General features: G+C 40.8%; 1 protein-coding gene across 1 annotated transcript in view; it reads left to right on the top strand.

Moving 5' to 3' along the window:
- ULK4 (unc-51 like kinase 4) overlaps positions 1 to 13,206 on the top strand; it is a 457,838-nt gene that overhangs the window by 196,983 nt on the left and 247,649 nt on the right. The window contains exons 28-29 of the mRNA XM_025212836.1: positions 7,101 to 7,152; positions 7,252 to 7,396. Of these exons, the coding sequence (XP_025068621.1) occupies positions 7,101 to 7,152; positions 7,252 to 7,396 (197 nt within the window). The remainder of the gene's footprint in view (positions 1 to 7,100; positions 7,153 to 7,251; positions 7,397 to 13,206) is intronic.

A 13,206-nucleotide genomic window follows, 5' to 3' on the forward strand; every position in this document is an offset into this window, starting at 1 on the left:
TTGGGGGGTGGGGACAATGCTGGGAAATCATAGATGCTAGGGTCGGAAGGGACCTCAACAGGTCATTGAGTCCGATCCCCTGCCTAGGCAGGAAAGGGTGCTGGGGTCAGATGACTGCAGCCAGGTACCTATCCAGCCTTCTCTTAAAGACCCCCAAGGTAGAGGAGAGCACAACCTCCCTTGGGAGCCTATTCCAAATTTTGGCTACCCTTACAGTGAAGAAGTTCTTCCTGATGTCCAGCCTAAATCTGCTCTCTGTCAGTTTATGACCATTCTTCCTTGTTACCCCAAGAGGCACCCTGGTGAACAGAGCATCTCCGATCCCTTGCTGCATCTGTAGAGGCAAACATGAAAACAGTAAACCTATAGGAACAAACACAACAGTCCCTCTGGTCAGCACCTGCAGTCCCTGATTTGAACACCTGAGACAATAAGATTTTCATAATGAGAGAATAATAAAGACCTCCAACTCATCCTGGAAAAGGATGACCATGTCAAAACAGTCATGGAGGGCAAACTTTTTTTCTAGTTTACAGGTGGCCACCAATCTCTCAAGTAACAGATTACATAACTCAGTCTCACTGAGGCACTAGGCCTTGCCACAGACCCAGATGCCTTCTGTGCCCCCAACACCAATACAGACCAAATAATGTGGATTATAACACCTGAGTTTCATCCACTTGCAGTTCTGCCAGTGTCATCATCTGCTCACAGTGCCTCTGTGTTGTCTACACTGGACAGGTAGGGTGATCCCTACATGACCTAATGAATGAACACTGATCTGACATCAGCAGCAGAAAGACACATAAGTCTTTGGCAGAACACTTTAACCTCCTGGGTCATTCCACTGCTGACCTGAGGGTAGCTGGTCTCAGGCAGCAAGCCTTTAAAAACCTATTTGAACTGGAAATTGCAGAACCAGAAATCATCCACAGACTGGATTGTGTTAAGCATGGTTTAAACAGGGACTATGGATTCTTATCCCATTACCTGAATTAGCTTTTGTGACTCCTTTGTCCCTAAAGGTTTATTGCTTGCATGTTTGCCTCTCCTGGTGCTGGTCCCCTTCCCCCCCCCCCCCCCCCCTTTCCTTTTTCTGCCTTTCCTTTCTGCTTTGGCATTGAAACTTCCCTGTCCTCATACACAGCTTTTCTGCACATCGTTTTGCAGTATCTGATGAAGTGAGCTTAGCTCATGAAAGCTTGTACTACACAGATGCACACACCCCTGCACACACATAGTACACAGGGTATGAATAGGCATTCATTTATTGCAGTGGAAATTTATGAGAAAAATGTAGGCTTATTGCTTACATTGTAACAAAGATTATCTGCATATTGGCTAAATGCATAAACTGCTTAAGTGCAGAGCATCTTTCAGCCTTAATAATCCACTTTTGATGCATAGTAGTACTCTGTATACTAACTGTAACTGTGCACTTTATAACTAACTGTGCTCCATTTAATTATGTCAGAAGCAGTGAAGGGAAAACAGTTGTCAAACAGTTGTCACTATAAGCTCTGAAAATGAAAGCTAGTCTGTTTCCAGTCCGCTAATATCACAGCACTGATCCTGCTAAAAAACAATGCTTGTTAAGTACAAAACACTTTCAGTCCTGGCATATTATCTGCCCTGGACCTGACCAGGTCCCTTTATTTTCAGGCTTCTAATAGCAGCTCCACATCTGACTATTAGAAGCATTAAAAACAGCAAGACCAAGAAATACACTGGGTCTCAACCTGCCTACAAACTGACGTAGAGGGATTCTCCTTTCTAGATACACAGCTGTTTTGGTATAAGGGAGTGTCAGAAAGAGACACATGAGCTAGCTGTATGCATACTAGCTCCAGAAGCGGATTAGCTGTATTTGAGTAGTGCTATACCCAAGCTAAATCCTGCCTCTCAAAAGACCTAATTAACACAGGTGCAGTGCTGCACGACTGTGGCTTCCGATTACACCGACACCATTTTATGTCTCCAGATAGATGAAAAATGTCCTTAGTGTAAATGAGAAGCAGGCCTTAAAGATCTGGCATGACTTTAATTCCCTGGGGGGAAAAGAAGTGAATCTCCTGTTTATAATTTTGTGTTGTGAAGGAAATTCTTAAGTCAGAAAAATGTGTTCCATAACTTTCTCCTATATATGACCTTTGTGATAAAGCAGGAAAGAAGAAAAATAATCATACAGCGATACACAAATGAAAAGACTTTTCAGAACAGAATTATTTTCAGATTTCAGCAGCTGTTCAAAGGAAGAAAAAACAAATCCTTACTTGACCACATTCTCATTCATATGTCATTCCCAATGTTTTTGAAAATAGAAAAGTTATTTCTGCTAAAGTTCAAGCATAACCACTCTTATTTTAGCATTGATGAATTCAGTAAGGATTTCTTTATGCTGTAGAAACCCTATTACTTTTTTTATTTACCCTTTAGATATCCCAGTTTGCTTCCTCTGCCTAATTGCTTGAAATATTCATAAGGCATTTTCAAAGCTTCTCCTTGTATATTGTCCACAAAAAAGAACATAAAAACATAACAGTTGTAAAATCAAGCATTCAAAAGTTAAGCGGTGCCAGGATTAAGGTTGTCTCTGCAGTTTTAATTTGGCGCTCCCCTTATTGCACTTACATTATTGTAGTCTCCAATTACATATTACATAATATTTTTTCAACAGGATCCATGGGTCTCATTCAATCAATCCAGAACAATTTAGCATGGAACAGTTGCCTAGTATGGAAGATTTCAGCTCAGATTGTTGAAGTATATTAGTGTCATAAACAAGTTCAGAGCAAAGTCTTAAATGAGACATGTCAAGCAACCTTATTTCATAGATTTCATAGACATTAGGGGTTGGAAGGGACCTCGTGACATTATTGAGTCCAGCCCCCCCACCATAGGCAGGAAATCAAATGGGATCAAGTGATCCCAGCAACCTAAATATCCAGATGTTTTCTGAAAGAGTCCAGAGTAAGTGCTTGTACCACCTCTGGGGGGGAGTCTGTTTCAGACCCTGGACACTCTCACTGTAAAGAACTTCTTTCTTATGTTTAGTCTAAATTGGCCTTCCTGGAGTTTATGGCTGTTAGGGCTTGTTATCCCTTGGGGAGCCCTGGTGAACAACTGTTCTGCCAGGTCCTGATATACCCCTTTATATAATTGTAGGCGGCTACCAAGTCCCCCCCTGAGCCTTCTCTTTTCCAGACTGAAGATTTCATAGATTTCATAGACATTAGGGATGAAAGGGACCTTGGAAGATCATCGAGTCCAACCCCCTGCCCCAGGGGCAGGAAGTCAGCAGGGATCATAAGATCCCATCAAGATAAACATCCAGATGTCTCTTGAAGGCATTCAAAGTAGGTGCTTGAACCACCTCCGGCGACATTCTATTCCAAAGCTTGGGGGCTCGGACAGTAAAGAAGTTCTTCCTTATGTCCAGCCTGAAACGGTCATGGAGGAGTTTGTGACCGTTCAACCTTGTCATCCCTTGGTGCACTCTGGTGAACAGATGTTCCCTCAGATCCTGGTGAGCACCCCTAATAAACTTATAGGTGGCCACCAGATCACCCCTGAGCCTGCACTTTTCCAGGCTGAAGAGTCTAATAGCTCTCAGCCTGTCGTCATAAGGTCTGTTTTCCTGACCTCTGATCATACGCGTGGCTCTCCTCTGCACTCTCTCAAGCTTCTCCACCTCCCTCCTGAAGGCGGGGGGGGCGGGAAACTGGATGCATTACTCCAGCTGCGGCCTCACGAAGGCCTTACACTTATTTTGAAGTGTAATTTAAGGGACACTTTGGGGACACCAGGATTCAGCACCTACAACTTGACTGCCCCAGAAAACTGGGCCTGCTTGGTTATTTAGAAGTACAGAGGTAGGGGGATGATTTCTGGTAGTACAAAGTTCTTTACAAAGGCATAAGAAGATCTAAAAGCTAGAAATTATAGTCAGGCAAATTCAAAGTAGAAATCAAGTGCAATATATTAATGATGAAAGTTATTAACCCTCGGAATAATTTGCCAGAGAGAGTACCGGATTCTATATAATTTAAAGTAATTAAATCAGGATAAATAAATAAATATTAATATAAATATATATATAAATATTAATTTTCTAAATTTTTTAAATAGAATGGCTTGGTGGGCCATAGTTTGCTTGCTCCGGCATTAGTAGGAGTGTTGCCAGCAAATCAAGGAAAGCAATTCTTCCCTTCTATTCAGCAGTATTGAGGCCACATCTGAGTACAGTGTTCAGTTTTTGGGTCCCCCACTACAGAAAGGATGTGGACAAATTGGAGAGAATCCAGCAGAGGGCAGTGAAAATGGTTAGGGGACTGGGGAACATGTCTTATGAGGAGAGGCTGAGGGAGCTGGGCTTATTTAGTCTGTAGAAGAGAAGACTGAGGAGGGATTTAACAGCAGCCTTCAACAAGGGTAGTTCCAAAGGGGATGGTGCTAGATTCTTCTCCTGCAGTGGCAGATAGTGCAAGGAGTAATGGTTTCGAGTTGCAGCAAGGGAAGTATAGATTCAATATTAGGAAAAACTTTCTTGCTAGGAGGGTAGCAAAGCACTGGAACAGGCTACCCAGAGAGGTTATGGAATCTCCATCCATGGAGTCTCTTAAGACCTGGCTAGATGAAGACTTGGCTGCGATGATACTGTTGGGGATGGTCTTACTTTGAGCAGGGCATTGGACTAGATGACCTCCTGAGGTCCCTTCCAACCCTAATTTTCTATGATTCTATGATTTTTGTATAGCCTGGTAACATCTATAATGGTCTATTAGTGGAAGTCTCATAGGTATTAGTCTTCAGATCAAGAGCAGCCTAATAAAGCACTTTGAAAATTGTTAACCTAGCCTAATTACAGCTTACCTTGCTAGTAATATAGTGTGATCCTTTCTTGAAATGTTTATATAAGTAAATCAAGGGACCATTGGGTACACCTGACTCATATTTATTTAATAGTCAATTCTGCATAAAATCCAAGTCTTGATTATAGCTCTGTTGCTTGCTATACATTCCAAGTTGCTTGCTTTAGATTATGAGCTATATATTGTATGGACTGGCTCTTTGTAAAAATAGCATGTAATCATTGTAAAAATAGTGTATGATTGTGCCAGAGCACAAACACAATTAATAATAGTAGTAATTGCAGAGATAGAATGACACAAGTTTCTTCATATGTTCCTTTTAACAGTAGGAATACTTAATGCAACAAGTGAAACCTAATAATAAGGTGAGATTCCTTCTTGAGGAGAGTCTGAAATGACCTTGCCTTTCCCAAGCTCCCACACCTATCTATCTTGTTGTGTACCAATTGCTATTGGATACTGCTCCTTCTTTCCTCTTGAAAATATTACATGTAGGAATTTTGTACTTGAACCAACCAGCAAGTAGATGGAAGTATGTAGCTTGAAGCCCAAAGTAGCTTTATGCATGTGCTGCCCAGTAAATGTATTAGGCTGCTCATCCTGGGAGGCCAAAGGTATAAAGGATGTAGTGAATAGACTATATAAGTGGTGGAAAGAACTCCCCAGAATAGAGGAGACTAGGGATATGGAGATTCCTGAAATCCTTAAGAAGTACTCTTCTTTAGTACCTCCGCTTAGATTGATGACAATAATTCTGTATTTCCTTTGTCTATCAAAGCCAAAGAATCAGGCCTGAGTTACCAGAACAATTTTTTTTTATATTGTATTTTAAATATAGGGAGAATTACTCTTCCAAATTGCTTGTTATGTGACTGTCATTATCATCTGTTTCCCTTTCCCCCAAGCCTTATGATATACTTTACTGATTATATAGTATGAATGTAGACTATATTATATTGTGTGACTTGATAATGTACTCTCCAAACAAAGATTATTAGTCTTTTAAATGGCTATTTGACACCATTAAAAAATATAAATAACTTGGGCTAGATCCTGACTTGGTGTAAATTGACCTCACAGGGAACAAAGCTGATTTACATCAGTTGAACATGTGGCCTGAAATACATTTTTAATCCCCAATCTTTTAATCTGCTATATTCTGTTCAGAGCAATTGAGAATCTCATTTTAAAGTGACTATTACAAGATTTTGTAGTTCTATTATCTTGGAGATATTTTTTGATTTTGTGTCATTTCCTGAAATGAGCATTAAATAGTAATCCTAACTTTGCAGTTTTAGGATCTATGATATTTTACAGCCTGGTCTGGATGGGACACTGAGATTTATTGCTTGTATTATGTCCAGTGATTTTTCACCTCGGTTCCTTTCTGTTTTTCATTTCCCAAACCTAAAAATAATATTTTTATTAGTTGTTAAGGATGAATTTGAATAAAGGTGAAGCTTGAAAGAAACTCATTTCATTTAAAGGAAGGTGGGGAACTAGTCTGTCTTCTAAACTGGTACTGGTGGTCACTTCAGTAGGGGATATAAAGCTGCATTTCTGTATCTTAACTTCAGAGTCCCATATTATCTAAGAAGTTTCTTTCTAAGCCTATCTAATGATTTTTTTCCATGGACTAGAGAAAGATGGCCAAACATGTGGCATCAGCAACCTCTGTGCGTAGCATGTGGCAGATCATGGAGGGGACAGGCAGCACAGTGGCACAAAGGGAAGGAAGAAAAAAATAGAGCATCAGATCAGGCAGGGAGCATAGAGTTGGGAGCAGAATACAGAGCAGCAGATTGGGGAGCATTTGGGGAGTGTACGAGGTTAATTTGTGGCACACCTACCAGAAAGGTTGTCCCCCAATGGACTAGGGCTTGAGGATTAATAGATTTCCTGATTTTCTTTTAGCTTCTTAACATCTTATATCAAACCCACATTCTGCATTTTGAACAAAAAAAACTTTTGAGTAAATTAAGCTGAAGTTTGATAACTACTTTGATATACTGGTATTCTGATATACTGCTATCTGTAACTTCATAGTGATTTTACCAGAGCAAAGTGAGCTTGGGAGCCTCCTCAGTTTGATTATGGATGAATTTCCAGGATAGTTCATCCCTTTGATTAAAGGCTCTAGGAGAGGAATAACAGAGTTTATAATATATCTGGGTTCTATTTTTTCCTTCTGAATGATCTAAGCCAGATCTTTTTAATGCTCTGTTTTAGGTTGAAGAATATATCCTCCCATCATTAGTTTCTTTGGTCCACAGTCAGAATGGTAAGTATATGGCCACATCAACTAAAATTTCCATGAATTCCACATTTTGTTCTAATTAGACTTCAGTGTGGTCACATTCTTGGCACATTTATTTTCAAGTGGAATGGAGACTCTTCAGCTTGCGGTTGCTCTCAGAAACCACATCACTGCTTGTTAGCCACGAGGTCATGGCTGAGGAGAAAGAGGAGAGCCTTGACTCAAACAACAAGCTTCTGTCTCTCATTAGAGATTCATTGCTGCCTCAGTAAGTATACTGATGCTCTTCTAGCACAGAATATTTTGATACTCAGTCCACTTTGACTGCTTATTTGTTTTGAAGCCTTTTTTATTTAAATAACAAAACTAAAATAATAAATAATGATGAATTGGTGTCACAAACTTCTTTTCTAAATGACTCCCTACCAAACACATTTATTGCTTGACCATCTGTGACACAAGCTGAACATCTGTAGGACACCCACATTTTCTGCTTAGTTGTATTGTCTTCCTGGCTCATTTTGAAATGAGGCAGGAGTTTCCGTAGGCTTTGGGCTGTGAACCCCCCTGCTTCCCCAGTGCATTAGGTCAGAACAGTTCTGATCATTGCTAACTATAATGTTTTTCTTCTCTTTTGAATACTATGCCTCTGAAAGCTGTTCAGAGAGTACCATATTTAAATATGAACTTCTAAAAAGGAGAGTGAGGGGGGAATTAGGCCTCTGGGATTCAGATAAACTTTTCAGTAGTGAAGTAAATTGCTCTCTCTAAATTGCTATCTGGATATGTCTACACCATTTCCATGTTTCTGTCAGGAAGCATACCTTACTGACATTCTCCTGTTCCACATTTTCTAAACCCAGAAATGAGTCTAAAAAGCTGCTTTAGAGGCACTCCACCATTGCTCTCAAGCACTTTAGAGAGAGAGATTTCAAGAGTGGCCACAAAGGACCTTCTTAGGGCAGTTTCACTTGTTCAAAGAGAGAACAAAGAGGTGGGTAGGATATGCTTCTCCATTGTTCTCTCAGGAGTGCTGCTGAAGCAGTATATACCTACCCTCCTTCATTGTCTTTTGTCTGCCTGTTCTAAATTAAGGCAAGTACCCACATCAAGTCTTTAGGAGACCAACAGCAGGACATGTTAGGAGAAAAGCAGATGCATGCCCTTTGTACCAATGGCACTATTCCTGTAATAGACTGGCCTGCAAATTCTGTGGATACTAGGCAATATGCTAACTTATGGAATTGTTTGAAAGTGAATCTGAATGAAAACTTGTTGAGGTTTTTGTCTTCACAAGGTTTGCTCTTATGAGTTTTTCCATGAAAGAAGTTTTAATAATCCCTCACAACATCCTTCCCCTTTGCCAAAGATTCACAGAATTTATAAACAGTAGTTCCAAGATTTGAACTTGTATAGTATTGGAAATTTGACTTAAAATAGAGTATAGCCTGTACTAAAATAAATAAATACTGCTTCAATCCTGTTCAGATGAGGAGTCAGGAGGTGTGGGTTCTTTTCTTGACCCTGACACCAATCCTTTTGCAGTCAAATGAATTCCTCTGAGTTAGGTCCTTTGTTTGTTTCTAGTAAAGACCATAATAATATCCATCCTTGAAAAGCATATCACATGACATATATACGCTCAGATTATTAACATTTGAAAGGTTTTATGCAAAGATAAAAGTACATTTAATAAAACTGTGAAGCACTGTGATGGAGGATGTAAACATCACTGCAACCGTGAAAGAGTTAACTGCAGTCAGAGAAAACAGTTAGTGCACCTAACTGCACCTGGAGGATAGGCCAGTTCTAAGTAAATGAAGAGTTCCAGCTGTGAGGGATATGTAACTAATTAAAGGACTGCAATATAGAGCTAAGGAACTAAGCAGGGATCTTGAGATCCCTTTCTGAGACGGGAACTTGGACAAGAAGCCAAGAGGAATGCTCTACGATATTAGACATGGCTGCAGGAATGAAACTGAAGTAGGTGATAGGCCCTAGAAAAGGAGAAAATTGTCAGAAAAGTAGTTCTGTGAACCAGCATTCCAGGTAAGGTACAGGAAGTGCAAACCCTGGGTCCCAGGAAACCATAAGGAATCTGAGAACACAGCCCCTAACTACTTGGGGCTTAGTCCCTAGACTGAAGCACAGAGTAAAGGTAGGGTGTAATTTATGCCAGCAACTGCTGAGCCAAGGAAGTGTATAAAATCCTGGATCTGGGGCTTGGAACTCTTGAAAATCTTACAAGAGACAGACAGCTAAGCCTGTGGTCAGGGGCTGAATGCCATTTGAACTATTGTGCCTGAATACTGCTTGACTGGGTGCCTAAGTTATGAAAGGCAGACCACTGAGTGGCTGTTGGCAGTGGGCTCCCAAAGAGGAGTACCTGTGTTTCTATGCTCTACTGTGAGGCAGTAGATCAGGTGATGAGTTGCCCTTCTGCAAACAGCTTGTAGTAATCGAGGCTTGGTTTTGTTTCAAGAAATGAGACTTTCCAACTAGCTGTGTGGAAAAGGAAGACTTCCCAGTTTAAGTTTTGTTCACCCCTCTTTTTGAGGGGAGCTCTAGCTAGGACTCCTGTATGTCTGCACTTTATACCTACAGAATAGCTGCCCACAGGTCTTACTGGACTTAACATTAGATTTTAGGTAGTGGCAATGAAGTCATGAAAATGCTTGAACAGAAATAGTCTGTTCTCTGAAGAGAGTACTTATTGAGCACAGCAATTTGCAACTTCAAGCATAGGACAAAGAAGCAACAGAAAAACTTTGCCTAAGCTAAAATACAGTAAGCCACAGAACAATAGCCTAACTCAAAATACAACATAAAAAGCCAAAAAGACAACAGAAATCCTGTCATAGGTCTTACATAATCCCGAGGGCAGAGTATCTCCTTGAAGCCAGGTATTTGGAGGGTCTTTCTGGGGATCTGCAGGTCTTAGCTGGTGAGGGTGGTCCCATAAGTTTCATTTTTACTTGGGCTTTTATAGGTGATTTCCACCCCACCCCCCCTTTGGATGGCCTGTCTTTCACATATTCCAGGACTCTCTCACATGTTCAGTGCCCACCTCTTGCCCCATACAGGTTTTACTTTCAAACGTAAATGTAGCTTCCTGCTATCCACTTTGAAATGTAGCCCCCTGAGGGGCCCATACTTGTTACGACGGTGCCAGGTCTTTGCCAACAGCAGGCAATTGATTTAAGCATAAAATTGTCCCAGTGGTAGAATTTTGCTCAATATGCATGAGATGCAAAAGGACTGTTTGAGATGAATGCAGTTAGGCAAAGAACAGTTGCCATCTTCTCATCTGCCGTATATATCTATGTCCCATCTACAAGAATGGTAATTCCATGTTAGCGGTACTTCTATATTTGTAGATCAGCATGTTAACTTCCCCTTCTGCCTTTCATTGAATGGAAAGTCTTGTTTTATTTCAGTGAAAGATTTGGTTTCCTGTCCCCTCAGTATTTGGTGCAACCAGTACAAAAATTTTAGAAACTAATAAAGCAAGTAAAGGGGGTGAAAATGGTTTACATTTAGTAAGAAATTACCTAAATTTTCTTCAGAAACTCAGACTACAAAAAACCTTCATATATGGAAAGGTTATCTTATATTTTTATACTAAAGAAAATAGTATTTTTCACTTACACATTGCTCTGCACATCCTGGTTCTGGCTGAGATCTGAAGTGATAAAATGTGGTTAATAATATTATTTTGGCCAGCTCTGGAAGCCAAAATCATGGATAGTTTAAAAAAAAAAAATGTTTAGATGTCTCAGTGCTTAAAAGAACCCAAGCTCCAAAATTTCTGGGTTCCCATGATACTATTTCTATTTGGGAAATATCAGTAAAATGGCACTTACTACATTGTAGTTGGAATTTTTCAATTATTTTCATCTGCAAAAAAATCTTATTCATGTATTTGTGCCTTTGTTGTTCTCTAGTGAAATGATTGTCATGGAAATACACCTGGTGATCATAAGATCATAGGAAAAGTCAGGAAAGGATCTCATGAAGTCATCCAGTCTAGTCCCCCTGCTCAAGGCAGGACAATCCTTGACTAAACTGTTCTAGGCAAATGTCTGTCTAATCTGCTCTTGAAAACTTCCCAGGATGAGGATTCCACAATTTCTCTTAGGTAGCCTGTTCCAGTGTTGGACCATCTTCATGGTTAGAATGTTCCTCCTAATCTCCAACCTAAACTTCCCCTGCTGAAGATTGATGCCATTGTTGTCCCCTACAATCACAGAGAAAAGCCCGTCTCCATTCTCTGTATTATCCCCCTCCAGGGACTTGAAAGCTGTTATCAAATCCCTCCTCAGTCTTCTCTTCTCCAAACTAAATAACACCAGTTCTTTCAGCCTTTCCTCAGAAGTTTTACCTCCCAAGCCTCTAATCATTGGACTCTTTCCAAACTGTCCACATCCTTTGTGAAGTGAGGCCCAAAACTGGACACAGTACTCCAGATGAAGCCTCACCAATGCCTAATAGAAAAGAAGAATCGCTTTTCTTGATTTGCAAGTGTCTCTTTTGTTAATATAACACAGAATGATGTTGTGCTTTTTTACAACGAGCACACAGTTGACTAATATGCAGCTTATGGTCTGCTGTAGCTTAGCCACTCATTCTGCAGTCTGTGCATGCAGTTTTTCTGTCTCAAGTACAGGACTTTACAATTGTGCTTATTGAGGCTCATCAGATTGATTGATTACAGACAATTTTTCTAGTTTATCAAGGTCATTCTGGATCCTAGACCTATCCTTTAGTGTTTGCAACTCCACATAGCAAATTTGAAGACATCACTAGGTTAAGCTCAAGTTCATCATGTGCATCATTAACAAGAATATTAATACTGGACCCAAGATAGAACCCTGGGGATACCTCCTCCCAACTGGACATCAAGCCATTGATGACTACTCACTGGGCATGTGTACATGTGCAATTAATATGAAGCAATAATCTCTCGGGTTAATTGCTCCAGAGTTTATTGCTCCTGGGTGTGCTGTTTGAATATATGCCTGGGAGCAATAAACTCCAGAGTTAATTGCTGTGTGAACATGTGACCAGGAGTGCAGCACACTGAGCTGGGTTGGAGCAGCCTTAGCTGGCATGGGGACTGGGGGGGTCAACTTGCCAGCCTGGGGCTGCTCCCCCCAGCTCAATGTGCTGCAGAAGGGCTGTCTGGGCCATGAGGGTGCTTCAGTGCAGGGTTAGCTAGCAGGCAGTTCCTGCACTGAAGCATCCTTGTGCCCTAGCCAGCTAGTCAGTCTACATGTGTGCTGCTGTGGAGTAAATTAGTTTACTCAAGCCTAATAGGGGTATACATGTAGCTGTCAAGATGTTTACTGTGTAGTTAATTAGTCTACTGTGCAGTAAACATCTTGTGTAGATGCGCCCATTGAGTACAATGATCCAACCAACTGATAGTGTGATTGGTTGTTTAGATTTTACTACTGTGTCTGTCCTCTCCTATACAGGTATAAAGTGAACTAAAGACACTGTAACTTTAAAGGCATTTTGTTCAGGTTTAGCTTAGCAATATAGTTCCGCTTATACTGGCACAGGAGTGGATTGACATAATTTAAATCATACAGGTATTATAGTGGTATAAACTGTTCTAATTGAACATCCATAAGTTAGGGCAACTGTTCCAAAATTAGGGGTTGCAATCCCACATGGGGTCATAAGCTTCACAGAGCCTTTAAATTCCATTATCATGCTGGCTGCATATCAACTATCCCTCTGTCTGCAGTTACCCCATAAGTAAGTACTAAACCACAGTAACTTCACTCCTTCACTTGCAGGCACACAAATATTTACTGCCCTTCTGATAAGTCTCTGTGATGAGGAACCTGTTCCCTATTTTTTAAGGGGATATACTATGCCTTGACCTGTATGTGTGCCCAGATTTACCACACTGCAGCTGCTCCAGAGCAACTGTCCTTGGGCTCTCGATTTCTCTGTGATGAGAATTTGGGGTGGGGGGACCATGGCTGCCCTCCCTAGTCTCCCATGTTCCTGAGTGGTGGAAGTGGGGAAAGGGCTGCCTAGTACCAAGCATGATGAGTCTCAAGCCCA

Source organism: Alligator sinensis, unplaced genomic scaffold, assembly GCF_000455745.1.
Source record: "Alligator sinensis unplaced genomic scaffold, ASM45574v1 scaffold470_1, whole genome shotgun sequence".
NCBI classification, from domain to species: Eukaryota; Metazoa; Chordata; order Crocodylia; family Alligatoridae; genus Alligator; species Alligator sinensis.